At 48.0% G+C, this 13,178-nt stretch overlaps 1 protein-coding gene across 2 annotated transcripts in view; it reads right to left on the reverse strand.

Annotated features, from left to right (window-relative positions):
• The window catches only part of myo1ea (myosin IEa), a 39,892-nt gene that overhangs the window by 9,085 nt on the left and 17,629 nt on the right, over window positions 1-13,178 (reverse strand). For both annotated transcript variants that reach the window (XR_010878144.1, XM_067248643.1), the window contains exons 5-17: window positions 11,180-11,267; window positions 9,412-9,501; window positions 8,540-8,671; window positions 7,956-8,090; window positions 7,445-7,577; window positions 5,829-6,025; window positions 5,645-5,725; window positions 4,831-4,917; window positions 4,648-4,734; window positions 3,687-3,854; window positions 2,938-3,023; window positions 1,400-1,481; window positions 670-776 (exon numbers count right to left, since the gene is read on the reverse strand). Coding sequence is in view for 1 of the 2 variants with exons in the window: in XM_067248643.1 (XP_067104744.1) it covers window positions 670-776; window positions 1,400-1,481; window positions 2,938-3,023; window positions 3,687-3,854; window positions 4,648-4,734; window positions 4,831-4,917; window positions 5,645-5,725; window positions 5,829-6,025; window positions 7,445-7,577; window positions 7,956-8,090; window positions 8,540-8,671; window positions 9,412-9,501; window positions 11,180-11,267 (1,473 nt within the window). In the remaining variant the exon portion in view is untranslated. The remainder of the gene's footprint in view (window positions 1-669; window positions 777-1,399; window positions 1,482-2,937; window positions 3,024-3,686; window positions 3,855-4,647; window positions 4,735-4,830; window positions 4,918-5,644; window positions 5,726-5,828; window positions 6,026-7,444; window positions 7,578-7,955; window positions 8,091-8,539; window positions 8,672-9,411; window positions 9,502-11,179; window positions 11,268-13,178) is intronic.

Consider the following 13,178-nt stretch of genomic DNA (forward strand, 5'->3'; position numbering starts at 1 on the left):
CAGGAAGGACCATTAGGCCCTGAACAATACAGCAGCACCCAGCATCAGTACATCTAGTGCCCGGAACCGGCAAGAAAAGAGAGGAGAGAGGAAGGGAAAACCAAGGGAGGCAAAGAGAGAGTGTGTCTCAGACACTTCCTCCATCACACGTTCTAGAGGCCCTGCTTTAACGGGAGGAAATGACACAATGTAACAGCCAGCAGACACAACACTGAGCTGGGGCTATGCAGTCAGCCTCTCTTAGCGCTCAGGGCTAAACAACTTTCAGGCCACATGTGGAAAAGGTTCATTCCTTTCATATACCGTGTCAGATTTATTTCTGCTATTTTTACTGACCCTCCAAAACTTGTCTATTTCCAGTGTGGAGACAGTTGCTCTTTTATAGAGACATGAGAGAGAATCTAAACCTGGATATCATTCTTAAGTTATTTCTGTGATGCCTTCAGTTGTATTTTGTATTATTTTATGCTTGCATTTATTGTCTCACTGTGCTTTTTAACTGTACTGTCCTGTCTGTAGTGTTGAATGTATCCGTTATCAAGCTCTTGGTGCAAAACAAATTCCCCTCGGGGCAATAAAGGTTTTCATTCATTCATATGATGCAGAGCAGAGAGACTTGTCTGCACACTGAGACAGATTCCCCATCATGGAGCAGAGAGAGACACTCACCGGCTGTCCTCCCAATCTTTCGATTTCTTGGTTTCGTTGGGCTTGATGCAGCGAATGTAATGAGGAGTACACTTCATCAGAGTGCTCACCAGGTCGTTGGCTTGTTTCTGAGGAGAGGAGGGAGAAAAGAAGGATGATGATGACGATTTACATTTACATTTAGCCATTTAGCAAACGCTCTTATCCAGAGCGACTTACAGTAAGTACAGGGACATTCTCCCCGAGGCAAGTAGGGTGAAGTGCCTTGCCCAAGGACACAACGTCATTTGGTTGGCATAGCCGGGAATCGAACTAGCAACCTTCTGATTACTAGCCCGCTTCCCTAACCACTCAGCCATCTGACTCCCTGATGAAAGTTGCAGGTGACGGATGAGGGTCGAGGTGTCACCCCCCTGACCCTAACCTGACAACACAAGGATCTTTCTTCGTTTTTTAACATATCGGCATGCTGAAGTAGTGTCTGTTATCTGCGCTGTTAATATGCAATATCTCAGCTGGGAACACTGATGTCTGTCAGACGCAGAACCTGGCAACCCATCCTTGATTAGCACTGCCACGGCTAAAACCACAGAGACCAGACTAAAATAACACTGAGGCGAATGATCTTTTCATCCGCAGGCTCTCTCGCCCTGCACCTGAGAGGGGCTGACAATGGCAGGTGCTCGTGTTTGCCCTATAGATGTCCCACGTGCACGGCGCACAAACAAATCTCCCAGGTGACCCAACGCACCTTGATCTTACTGCCTGCAGTCGTAGGACGGCCCTTCTTCTCTGCGTTGAGGTTGTCTGGAAACAGGGCCCTGATGAAGCCTCTGCAGAAGAGACACGTAAACACTGAACAAAGCACGTACAGGACTGGCCGTGTCAAGATAAAGTAGCAATTTAAGACCACAGCTGAATGTCTAAGGTTGTTTTTCCACTTGGCTTTCCCGGCAACAAACTCTTTGGTGTGTGGAATCTCAGAGCTGGACGCTAGTGGCCCCGCTCACATTGTTGTGGAGCTGGATGGGACAGACCCGGAGTGGGAATGACTGTGGTTTTTAGCAGCTCTCAGGCAAAACTGTGACTTTCACTTGGTGCTCTCTTTTATTACACTGGAAATTTAGACCAGCCAGTATGGTTTTGTAGATTCCAATCCTTTTAATCACTGTGTAGGATTTCAACAAGTCCAGTAAACCATGATGAATCTGTGCTGGTCAAAATGTAGCACATATTTGCAAGCATTCCAGATTCTCAGGATGGTCTTAAAGGGCTACAGACATCTCTGTTTAGACAGAAACTTTCAAAGTCAACAACACAGAAGAAAAGTTCAAAACATGTGGTCCTGCCAGACATGCACTTGATAGATCATTATTACAAATGAACACATGTAAAGATGGTCAGATTGTTATTTATGTGTCACTAGTTTAGACACAATGTTAAAACATAGGACATTAAATATTAATACTAAAGTACAAATCTGTCTCAGAATGGTAATGTATCTGGTGTAGAAATGTGGTAATGAAGGCCATGTGGATGTGGGGGAGGATCAGTTGGCTTTGTGTGTGTGCAGATGGACCCATAGTCTGCTAACAATGTCCAGCTGACTATTATGATCTTTCCTTTCTTCTCGGAGAAGACCTGCTGCTCTAAGGAATGAGGCTCCTTCCTTCACCTACTTCTATTGTGTTTTGGCATGTGCGCGTGTGTGTGTCATGTGCTTGGAGTGTGTGCCTGTGTGAATGCAATGTCTGAATGCAAGAGGAGGGAGTGTGTGTTTTTGTTCATGGCGTTGTAAATATATGTATGTTTCTGAATGTGTGTGTGTGTGTTATGTCTGTAGCGTGTGTATGTGTGTTTATATAATTATGTCTGAGAGAGCACGTGTCTGAATGGGGTCTTGGCATGACCCCCCCCCCCCCCCCCCAGCAGGCCTCACAAAAGCTCCACAAAGGGGTTTGGAGGCGATAGGGAGGGAGGGGGCTGAGAGGGCTGTTTGCACAGATGGCCAAAAAGGGGGCCCAAGAACCCAAAAGAGAGAGAGAGGGAGACTGCTCCTTGTCAATGGTGCTCTGTAGGGCGACGGGGCCCTCCGCAGACCTGCAAAGTCCTGAGCAGACCCCCAAGAACACAGCCCAGAGGAGGGGGAGGATGTCACAACCACAAGCCTGCACCCTTCCAGTGTGTCCTAGCCTGATCCCAGCTACGCTGCCCGTCCGCGGGCTCTTATTCAGACGCGTTCGTGTCCGTCAGAACAGAGAAATGCTCCTGCTGTGAGCGGATACTCACATCTCACTGCTCTGCATCAGCTCGATGAGGTCGTTGAAGAGGACGTCTCGGTTCCTCTCACAGAAGCCCTCAGCGTCGTAAGACACCTGGGGGAGAGAGGTTCACGGCGATGAGAGGACAGTTAACCCTCAACTCCTGCTCTGTCTTTTTACTGCTCCGTCTAAGTTTACGAACAGAGGTCTTTCAGTTCAGATCGATTGACTGTTTAATCAATTGATAACAGGTGCTTTGACTCACAAATACAGTTTGATTACATTTGAATAGTAGGTTTGAAGTCTACAGCAGCTGTTTCTGTGTTTTAAGCATCGATCTGTGTTCCAGTCTGCGCACTGTGAGCTAGGTGGAATGTTCTAATCCCTGACTCAGGATCCCTCCTAGTCTTTACAGCATGGCTCATTGGGTCTGTGGCATGCAGACTGTACCAGGCTGACCCCAGCACATCTGGACCACGACACGGGACAAAATCAGAATGAGACCGTGAGAATGAGAAGGGCTCAGGAACAGGGAGACAGAGGACACAACTGGACAGAAAGAAAAGAAGATTACGCCAGAGAGAGAGAGAGAGAGAGATGTAGAGAGAGAGAGAGATTGAGAGTGTTGTGGCGAGAGAGAGCGAGAGAGAGTGAGACAGAGAGATAGACAGAGAGATAGACAGAGAGAAAGAGAGAGAGACAGAGAGAGAGAGAGAGAGAGAGAGAGCAGGTGGGAGCGCTAAGAGGTAGCAGCATCCGTCACGTCCTTCTGCCGACCTTCCCAGCGTAGTGGTGGATGATGAAGCCTTGGTTCCAGCTGTTGAAGTGCTCGTGGGAGTTGATCTGCATCCGCAGCTTCTGCAGCATGGTCTGGTCCGCCCCCTCGCCCACAGCGTGCATGGTGGCACACACGTCATCCAGGATGCTCATGATGCCGGGGGGATTCTGGGAAAACAGGGACGGAGACAAGCTAAAAGAGTGACCTTAGCTACGGAGACATTTAAAAGCCATTTCCATGAACTCCGCTCAAACAGGAAATGCCAACCGTCTCCGCTCATTAATGACGCCAGGCTATGAACTAGCAACATGGCCAGGAGCGCATCAGAAGCATGAATGATGCGTTTGTGTGCTCAAACAGCCCCGGACACAGTAGGAGCCAGTGGAGAGACGTCACATTGCCTCTCCGAACTCACACGCCCACACTGACTGGCCATCGCAGCACACAGCTGCTCTATGTGGCTCCAGAGACCTGTGGCAGTGGCCGTCACAAGTGACAGCAGCAACAGTGTCTTGGTCTCTGTCCAGCGCCTGCACCAGTGCACTAGTCATATCCCTGTCTTGTCTGACTTTGCCACGGCTGGCCTGCAAGGCATGCTCTGTTAGTGGAACAGTGAAGGAATGACACTGACTCCCTGGCTTGCTCTGCTCTGCTGGCTCTGATCTCAGCTTGTTTGAGGGCGGCTCTTGTTGTGGATTTCATGGATTAGTCCTCTCAGCGGGATGGATAAATCAAATTAAGAGGCATGTCGGGGCGTTTGAGGATGTTAGACTGCTGGTCATGGGAAGAGTGCAGAGACTTGTGGCCCTGTTGTAACTCAATTTAGCCCCCGTTTGGTCTAATTTGGAGCATTAAAAAGACAAGCAGAACTGATCTGAGGCCAAATAGTGAAAGGATCCAGATTTGGGGTGAGTTCAACGTGTCACGTCATGGACTCAAGGGTGGATTGCAAATAATTACCACTTTGCTCTCAATGAGATCGCAGACGATCTTGTTGTTGAAGTATTCGATGGGGGTCCACCGGATGCCTTCCTGTACATACTCCTCCTGCAGGGAGATTGAGGGGGGAGGGAGGGAGGTTAGGGGACATACTGCAGTTGACCCATTCCTGTGTTGCCCTGAGGGTAACATCCTTTACATTACCTGTTCAGCTTTTAGCGTCAGCTCAATGAAGATCTGCTGCAGTTTCTCATTGACGAAGTTGATGCAGAACTGCTCAAAGCCATTTTTCTACAGACAGAGAGACGCCAAATTAGATGTGATTTCCCCTTCTCTGGTGGCTGTGCAGACACAGAGCCGTGTCATCTACATGGTCACAGAAGTCTGGGGAAATCCTCTGGGTTTTCTGAAGAGGCCTGATTTGTGGAGGTCATGTTATCTGCTAATCCGTCTGGCACTAAGGGAGGTAACAATTCTATGCAGCTATCAACTTAAACCTAGGAGCTAAGGCTTTATCTATAGAAACTCACTGTTTCCGCTCCCAGTCCCTCCCCATGCTAAGACACACAATGTTTATTTACCCTGGGCTCTGTTAATAATTGTCCCAACAGAAAGGCTGCAGACAGAGAACCAGCCTATGAACTTTCCTTCGTGATACGCTATCTAAACATGCAACTCAACACGAGCATTTCAAATGCTGTATCGGAACTTCCAAACATACGTTATTGTGACCTTCTCCACGACTGACTCCACCTAATTATTTAATTAAGCACAATCCTATCAACAACCCCAGGAGCCGTGAGGAAACCCCTCACTATGAAAACGAAACAAACAGATAATCAGATTACAGAGGTACATTATTGGCTGCTGTCTCAATCAGGAGATGGAACTTAATCTGCCCTCTTCATAAACCAGTCTGATCCTCTGTTTTTAAGCTGTTTAAACCCAAAGTTCAGCATCATTAATTGCCTGTGGGGATGTGGAGGCCGTCTCCAGTGTTGGGGACAAGAGAGCTCACCTGGAATATTTCAAATCCGTAAATGTCCAACACTCCGATATTGAGCTCCTGCTGCTCCTTCACCACGGCTTTGTTGATCGCCTGTCATCAAAGAGAAGCGAGTTTCGAAGAAGAGTTACGGTGTGTGCTAACTCCGATGTAGAGGCAGGCTAGACCAACAGCACGTCAGGCCGGCTGTCATTACCTCCACAAGGAAGTCGAACACGCGCGAGTGCAGAGCCTTCGACAGGGCGTCCCGCGTGTAACACGCCTGCTCCACGTTCAGCGTCACGTTGATGGTCTCGATGGCGTTGCCCCACTTGCTGTCCATCTTCCTGCTGGTCAGCTTCTCTTTTAGACGCGCCTGGTCGATGCCCAGGAGGAACGTAGGGAAGGCCAGGACTGCAGGGTGAGAGGGAGAGGGAGGAAGAGAAAGGAAAAAAAGTCCAAATGTAAGAGACATTTTAGCCACATCACATCATGAGGGGAAACAGCAGAAACGTAACTGTCCATTCTTTCCACCGAGCATGCTGGATATGAAAAACTAAATGTAAATGAATAAATGTAAATGTAAAAGGTTTTTCATATTCCAATGGAATGCCACGTTAGTCTGGATTCTGACTCACGTCAGTAATAGCCACAACAAGAGGGCTGTCCTATCAGATTCTGACGGTGCCACGCACCATTAGGACTATCCTGGCACCCACTAGGTCCCCCGAGAGCTCCTCCCTGCCTCAGCAGTGAGTCACTTCCCCTAGAAGGAAACAGCACTCAGGTCTGCAGTCTGACTCTGTCTGAGAACGTATTAGATGGCTCAAATAGCCCCCCTTCAGGGAATTGAGAGTGTGACCCACCAGTCGCCTGATGGTCAATTTCATGGTTAAATGGTGTAGTATGTACCTGCTTAGCATCTCCGTCTATGGTTGGAGTCTGGAGATGCAATCTCTCCTCCTCTCGCTATATCTTTCTCCTTCTCTGAGATCTGCGGATCAATGTTTAACCCAAGTAACCATCCACAACCAGGCTGACATGTAGATGTTTGTGTGTATAAGGGAGTGCCCTTTGTACTCCTTCCAGGTGGATCTGAGGCGTGGATGTGTTCGGCGGCGTGTGAGCAGTGTTTATGTGGACTTTGTTGGTGTGGTTTGTTGGTTTATTACGGTGCACCAGGGAGTCCTGACATGTGAAACACATTGCAGTGCAGACAGGAAGTCAGGCCGGGGAGGGAACAGTGAGATTAGGGAGCGTTGAGGCTCAGGCTGCCCAGAAAAGAACAGAGCTTTGTGCCCTGCCAACCAGAGGGGCGACACTGTATCATTGAGCCAGGAGTAGAGGGTGTAGGGTGGCGTGCTGGAGGAGGGAAGGGGCGCATGGACGGATGGACGGAGGGAGGGAGGTGAGGGGAGAGGAAGAGCCGCATTTCTCTTAGGTAATTTTAGTCTGTGATGTCATGCACCCAGACCTTGGAAATTGTGTTTAATTTGCTGGGGTAATTCAGCGAGGCCTGGTGCTTGGCTACAGCCCTGCATTAACACAATGCAGCTCTGGGCAATAGAAAACCATGTTGCTCCCTAAACATCCCACACAGTGCAGCCCAGGACACAGTCCTCAAAGAGAGAGGATGCCAACAGAGAAGCCAGGAGACGCCAGGATCCCAGAGAGTCCCAAGTCCCTTCATGTCGCTCCCAACACTCATTTGGTTTCCTCAGCTCGGAACGACACATAAACACTCTGACATAGAAACACTGAACACGGGTCACAGTACGCTTCCATGGATAGCTGTTAGCTCTGCCTACAGGTGTGCTAAGTGAGGCTACGCACATTCTTCACTCTCCACTGCAGCATAGTTCCCTGCCTCCTTAAAGTTGATGTTGCCCAGGTGCAGGACTCCGGCCACAATCTGCAGCACCAGGGCACGGTCCTTCCCTGAGATTCCAATCACATCCATGGCAGTCTGGGGAAGAGAGAGAGGGAGAGAGAGAGAGAGAGAGAGAGAGAGAGAGAGAGAGACAGAGAGACAGAGAGAGAGAGACACAGAGAGAGAGAAGGAGAGATGACACACGTTCACCCAGAGCTGTAAATATGTGTTTACTTACTACAAAGTACCTCCCCACCAGGTTCTCTAAGCACTATGTGGTTGAACTGATGAGGAGAAACAGGTGTGGACAGAATGGATGGTATGAAACATGGTATATAATGAATGGAGGAGAGGACCAACAGAAAGACACAAGGAACATGATAGACTGATAGAAATTATATGGGGTGTGCACAACTTTAAAAGATATATACAATGGACAGACTAGCCGACAGTGGCTGAACAAACTCGGTATACCATAGTCTCCTGGAAGTCGTTCTTGTCGTTGATGTCATCCACCTTGTAGGAGCCAGACTGATTGAGGTAACTGTAATAATCCAGGCTTGTGATTCCGAGACTGCTCTTCTGTTCGCTACTTGCTCCTTCTATCAACTGTGGAAACATCAGTCATGATTAGATTCCTGTGGACCAAGTTGTAGAATGACCTGACATCACCCTCAGTCTGTAGGGCCTCTCAAGCTGTCAGCTCATTCATCCCTTTTCTTACTCGGCGCACTCAAGGGTGTCGCTTACCTGTTAGCGCCACAAAGTCCCTCATTCTCGTCTGGTATTATTCTATATTCGGCTTTTATGTGGGAAGGAAATTGCTTTATGGGAAGGCTCACCCATCCCCTCTCTTCCAGGGACCTCAAGCGGTACTCTGTGAGAACAACTCGACCTGGTTTCAGCAGCCAAATGGCACTTGTTACCGAGTGTGTCCTGAATTTCACTCACAGTCATCGGGAGCCAAGTTCAATCCTTTTTCCCTCAGCTCTGAACTGCGCATAAACACTCTGACACAGAAACACTGAACGCAGGTCATTGAAACCACCGCCCCTCACCTGGTAGAATATATGGAAACTCCTTTCTCCAGGATTCCTCATGACCACGCGTGATTTCTCCAACAGGAAGTTGGAGATTTTCCCCCCGTCTGGCTCGCCGCCGGAGCTGAACTGGATCTCAAAGTATTTCCCCTGAAGGATGAGAACGTGGCGCTTTAGTATCAGAGATCTTGGAGCGAAAGCTAAAACACAGAGTTCCGAGGGAAGGAATGACGAGTCATACATCAGGCTGTCCTCAGGGTACACACCTGCAGCCCACTCTTGTGTGTGTGTGTGTGTGTGTGTGTGTGTGCCTATACAGGTCTATAAAGTAGTCAGGTTGATGGCTAACCCCTGGAGTGCAGTAAGACATTGAGACACTATTCATCCATAGCTGGTTTCTCAGACGATTTCTGTCAAACCTAATTTACTCTCTTCAAACCAGACCAATAACTGAAAAGCATAGACAATACGAGTCTTTGTTAGTCTGCATGCAATACAGTATATCCAAGTTAGCTTGGTAGTCCAAAAACTTTGCCCTTATTTTCCTCCTGTGTCTTTTTTTCAGTTTCTTTCTCTGTGAATACTAAACAGAATGTGTTTCACTGGCTTTCAGCAACCCACTCTCTCAATACAGTGTGTCCCTGCAGCCCTGGTTAACCAGGCCACACTTGAGGCTAGCAACTCCGAGCCAAGTGGAGACAGTAGAAGGCTATAACACGTGTTATAAAAAGACGAGTATACTGTAATTTACTATCTCCTTTTTCCCCTCTATTCCCCGTCTTTACTCTATTTGAACTGGACAGCTTTATGTTTGCTTTGGTTTCATTTCAGACCATGGGGCAGAATCATGACATGTTAGGCAGCCTTCTACGTAGACATGGAATCCTTACAAATCTGCTGGAGTTGTTGTTCCTCAGTGTCTTGGCGTTGCCGAAGGCCTCCAGGAGAGGGTTGGACTGAAGGATGATGTCTTTGACGTGCTGAGGGGGGAGGAGCCCACACAGGCTGTTTCAGTGATTGACAGGTATGGTGCAGTACAGAGCAGGCAGACAGTGGGTAAGGAGACATTACACCCCCCCCCCCCCCCCCCCCCCGGTAGGTTGCCGTTCGCTGGAACTTTCCACAGACACACACACACACATATCTGGAGTTCATTATCTTTCCCATGAGCCATCTGCATATGAGGGGTGCATGAGTTTTAGATTAGCCGGCGGCAGTGAGACAGAGCTATTCAGCCTCATGTTACTGAAGCCAGGAGTGGAGTGGTAGCATTTCTCGGAATCCTTTCCGTCCCTGAACTCTTGTCCTCCATGGAACAGCCATTAGTGGCAGTTGGAGGTTCAAGTTAAACAGCTTGCGTACAGTACAATCCCAAGGGCAATAGGGAACGTAAACATATGATAGATGTACATGGGTAACTGGAATGAAGCTATCTTTTTAAAACCCTCTCAGTGTTGACACTGTCATGAGGCACAGTATTACCTGTCCCATTCACTTGTTTGCATGCTGGATTCAGAGGCAGGGGCATCTGATTTGCAAATCAACCAAAAGCAAATCCAACAAGATAAGGATCAGGGCCGGTGACGCATACAGGTAAGTCGGGAGATATGAGATAACACAGAGTCACACCTGACAGCTGCTGTTGCAGACATGTACACCATGCATGCACGCACACACACACACACACCACATTCGTACACACATTCCAGCAGCACGTGGGGCTGGGGGGCTGGAGAGGGGGTCATGTGAATGAGCCATGGGGACATCATAGGGACCTTACAAAGCTAAATGGGGACAGGAAGGGGAATGGGAGAGGCAGTGGGACCCTATACAATGGCCACATTTGTTCAATGTTACAATAGAAATTCCAGGAGTAATTTCTATTGTATACAAACATGGGTCAAACAAAGATAACACAGACACTATCCGCATGCAGAAAGATACACCGAATCGAATGTCAAAATAACTCAACATTAAACGTGTCTATTTATAACCTGTAAACTCAAAGACTACAGATAATGGAAATAGAGGGCTGTCATCATGAGGTCAACCCTTCCAAAACACTCAATGGGAAAAAGAACTAACAAGTTTGAACTTGAACCCTTGAGATAAAAATATGACATTTCCAAGAGGGAAATGTGTTATGTTTGTTTTAATAGGCAGCTGAAACAGTGACTAACATCACTGCAGGGTCTAAGTGGAAGTGTGTTGTGATCCAGCTTATATCCCTCCAGACTGGAAATTCAAATCCCAGTGGAGTCTGTCCATCAGTAATACCAAGACTAGGTGGAGGGGAGGGCTTGGTTGGGGGGGGGGGGGGGGGGGGGAGGTTGCTTGGAGACAGGACATCTGCTGAGCAGTGGGGGAGCCAGATGGCTGCTGGGAGGTTTGGAGGTTTGGGTCAGGGGGGTACAGGGGAGGGGGTGGGTGGGTGGAAGGGGCCCAAGATGGACTGATAATGGAGATCTCAGGGTGTGATATGGCGAGGGGCAGATGAAAAGGACCCAGTAACAGGTTGTTTAGATTTTCTGAGATCATGACTTTTCCACATGGGGGATTATGTTATTAAAGATGGTGCAATGCTTTTGTGAGACTCCATAACATCTCAATGTGTCCAACCGAGTCAGAGAACACACACAGCTGCTCATCTGGCCTCACCTGCACTTTAGGTCCTCCTCCGGACACCCTGGAGATGTAGCCCATGATGTATTTAGCTGCCACAGTCTTCCCTGCACCACTCTCTCCACTGAAGAACAGAGGAAAAAGATAGGGAGAGAGAGTTATCAGAACATGACTAAATATAATAGCCAAGAGTTTCTTCAAAGAAACGATAAGCTAATAGTAAACCAATTATCCAAACTCAAGATACCAGTCTCAGTGGCTTACAGTAAACCCCTAATTCTCTGAGCACCCCACTATATAATCACCCTGCCCATCCACCCGGAGAGCACTGACCAGATCGTAGCAGTCCCATGAAACATAATGTACAATTCAAGGACACCCTGTTATTGTTGTCATCTGTATCAGCTGACAGCTAGACTGTCAGGAACCAGATCCCATACCTACACAGAGGATTGAATGGCCCTGATATTCAACACTCTAGGACAGTGGTTCTCAATCCTGGTCCTTCAACACACCTGGTCCCCTCCAACACACCTGATTCAAATGAATTGTGTTGGAGCAGGGAAACATCTAAAACATGCAGGGCAGGGGGTCCCGAGGACCAGGATTGAGAACCACTGCTCTAGGATATCCTGCTTCAAGCTGTTTGTTGGGTAAAATTATGGGCAAAACATCTAATGGGTGGTTAGGGTGTAAGTGTAAAATGATGACATATTTCAGACCTGAAAAGACGAATAATCAGTGTACCAAACGCTAGAATGTTAAATAATTTGTCAGTCAAAAGATTTATTCGAAGCCTCTTTGTAATCGGGTCAAAGGGGTTTTGCAAAAATACTGTCACGGTTCCTTTTTCTTAATTTATGACACTCATAGTTATCTCTGTTGCCGCCAATGGGTGGGTAGGTCTGTGTGTGTGAATGTGTGGGTCTGAACAGCAGAACAGAAGTTTGGCTGATAGTCCAAACGGACTTCCTCTCATCTCCCAGCTGAGTCAGATGCTTTACCTCAAACGTTGACCTGGACAGCCAGGTGAAATTTCACCACTTCCTGCGTCAAATCAAATGTTACGTCGTCAGGCTTGTGCGCAACACTCAGCCATGTGTCGACTCCAACACACTAATCCTGTGGCGTCACATTCAGTCACTTCCTGTTCTCTCCCCCTCGCTCTCTCCCTTCTCCCTCCTGGCCTGCTTCACTGGGTTAGGGTCCTACTTATTTAGACATATGTGGTTTGGCAGTAGATGACAGGCCTGCCTGTTTTTCATTCCATATTCCGAGGGGGAGCCATGTCGGTAATGCCCTTCTGAGACAACCCAGCTGCAGATGGTCGCAGCCAGAGGAAGTCATCCAAGCCGCTCTGTTCCACAACAGTAACCCTAGATGCTTCTTCAACTCGCTTACAGCGACACTGTGGACCGGACTCTTGAATACGATTCTATCTAACACATACAGACACACACACACACACACACATGTGTGCGTGCGCACTGAACAACAACAAAGCAGGCAAGCAAGAGTCAAATAACAACAATGCTCTTGATACGGAGGCAGATACTCTAGGTGTTGGGGCCCCTCAGAGCCCTGTCACTCTGTCAGTTCAGGTTTTCCCAGCAGAGGGCTGGATTGTGACTCACATCCTATTTTATATTGTTCAGGGCTGTGCCCCATTGTTAAAATAAAAAAAAACAGCACATTGTTGACTTCCTCTCACATTTACTGACCAAAAATGGACAGAGGGAGAGACATGTCATGCACTGTACAGAGGGCTCGGTGTAAACTTCCCCACTCTGTCACTGAGCCAGCAGACGCTGTGTGATGTCACCCCTGGCTTAGTTAGATGGAGACCATGGAATTTCATCATTACTGACATCAGATATGAAAGGTAAACAGGATTTACAACTAGCTACATTCATTTTCAATCTTCTGCGTCACACTGTGTTCCCAAGCAAGTACTGTGTGGTGCACTGGAGCTCACATGCCCTGTACTGTACACGTGATACTGTATGCACACGCTGGGCTGTTGGGTTTAGTTTGT

The sequence above is a fragment of the Osmerus mordax genome, chromosome 13, assembly GCF_038355195.1.
Source record: "Osmerus mordax isolate fOsmMor3 chromosome 13, fOsmMor3.pri, whole genome shotgun sequence".
NCBI classification, from domain to species: Eukaryota; Metazoa; Chordata; class Actinopteri; order Osmeriformes; family Osmeridae; genus Osmerus; species Osmerus mordax.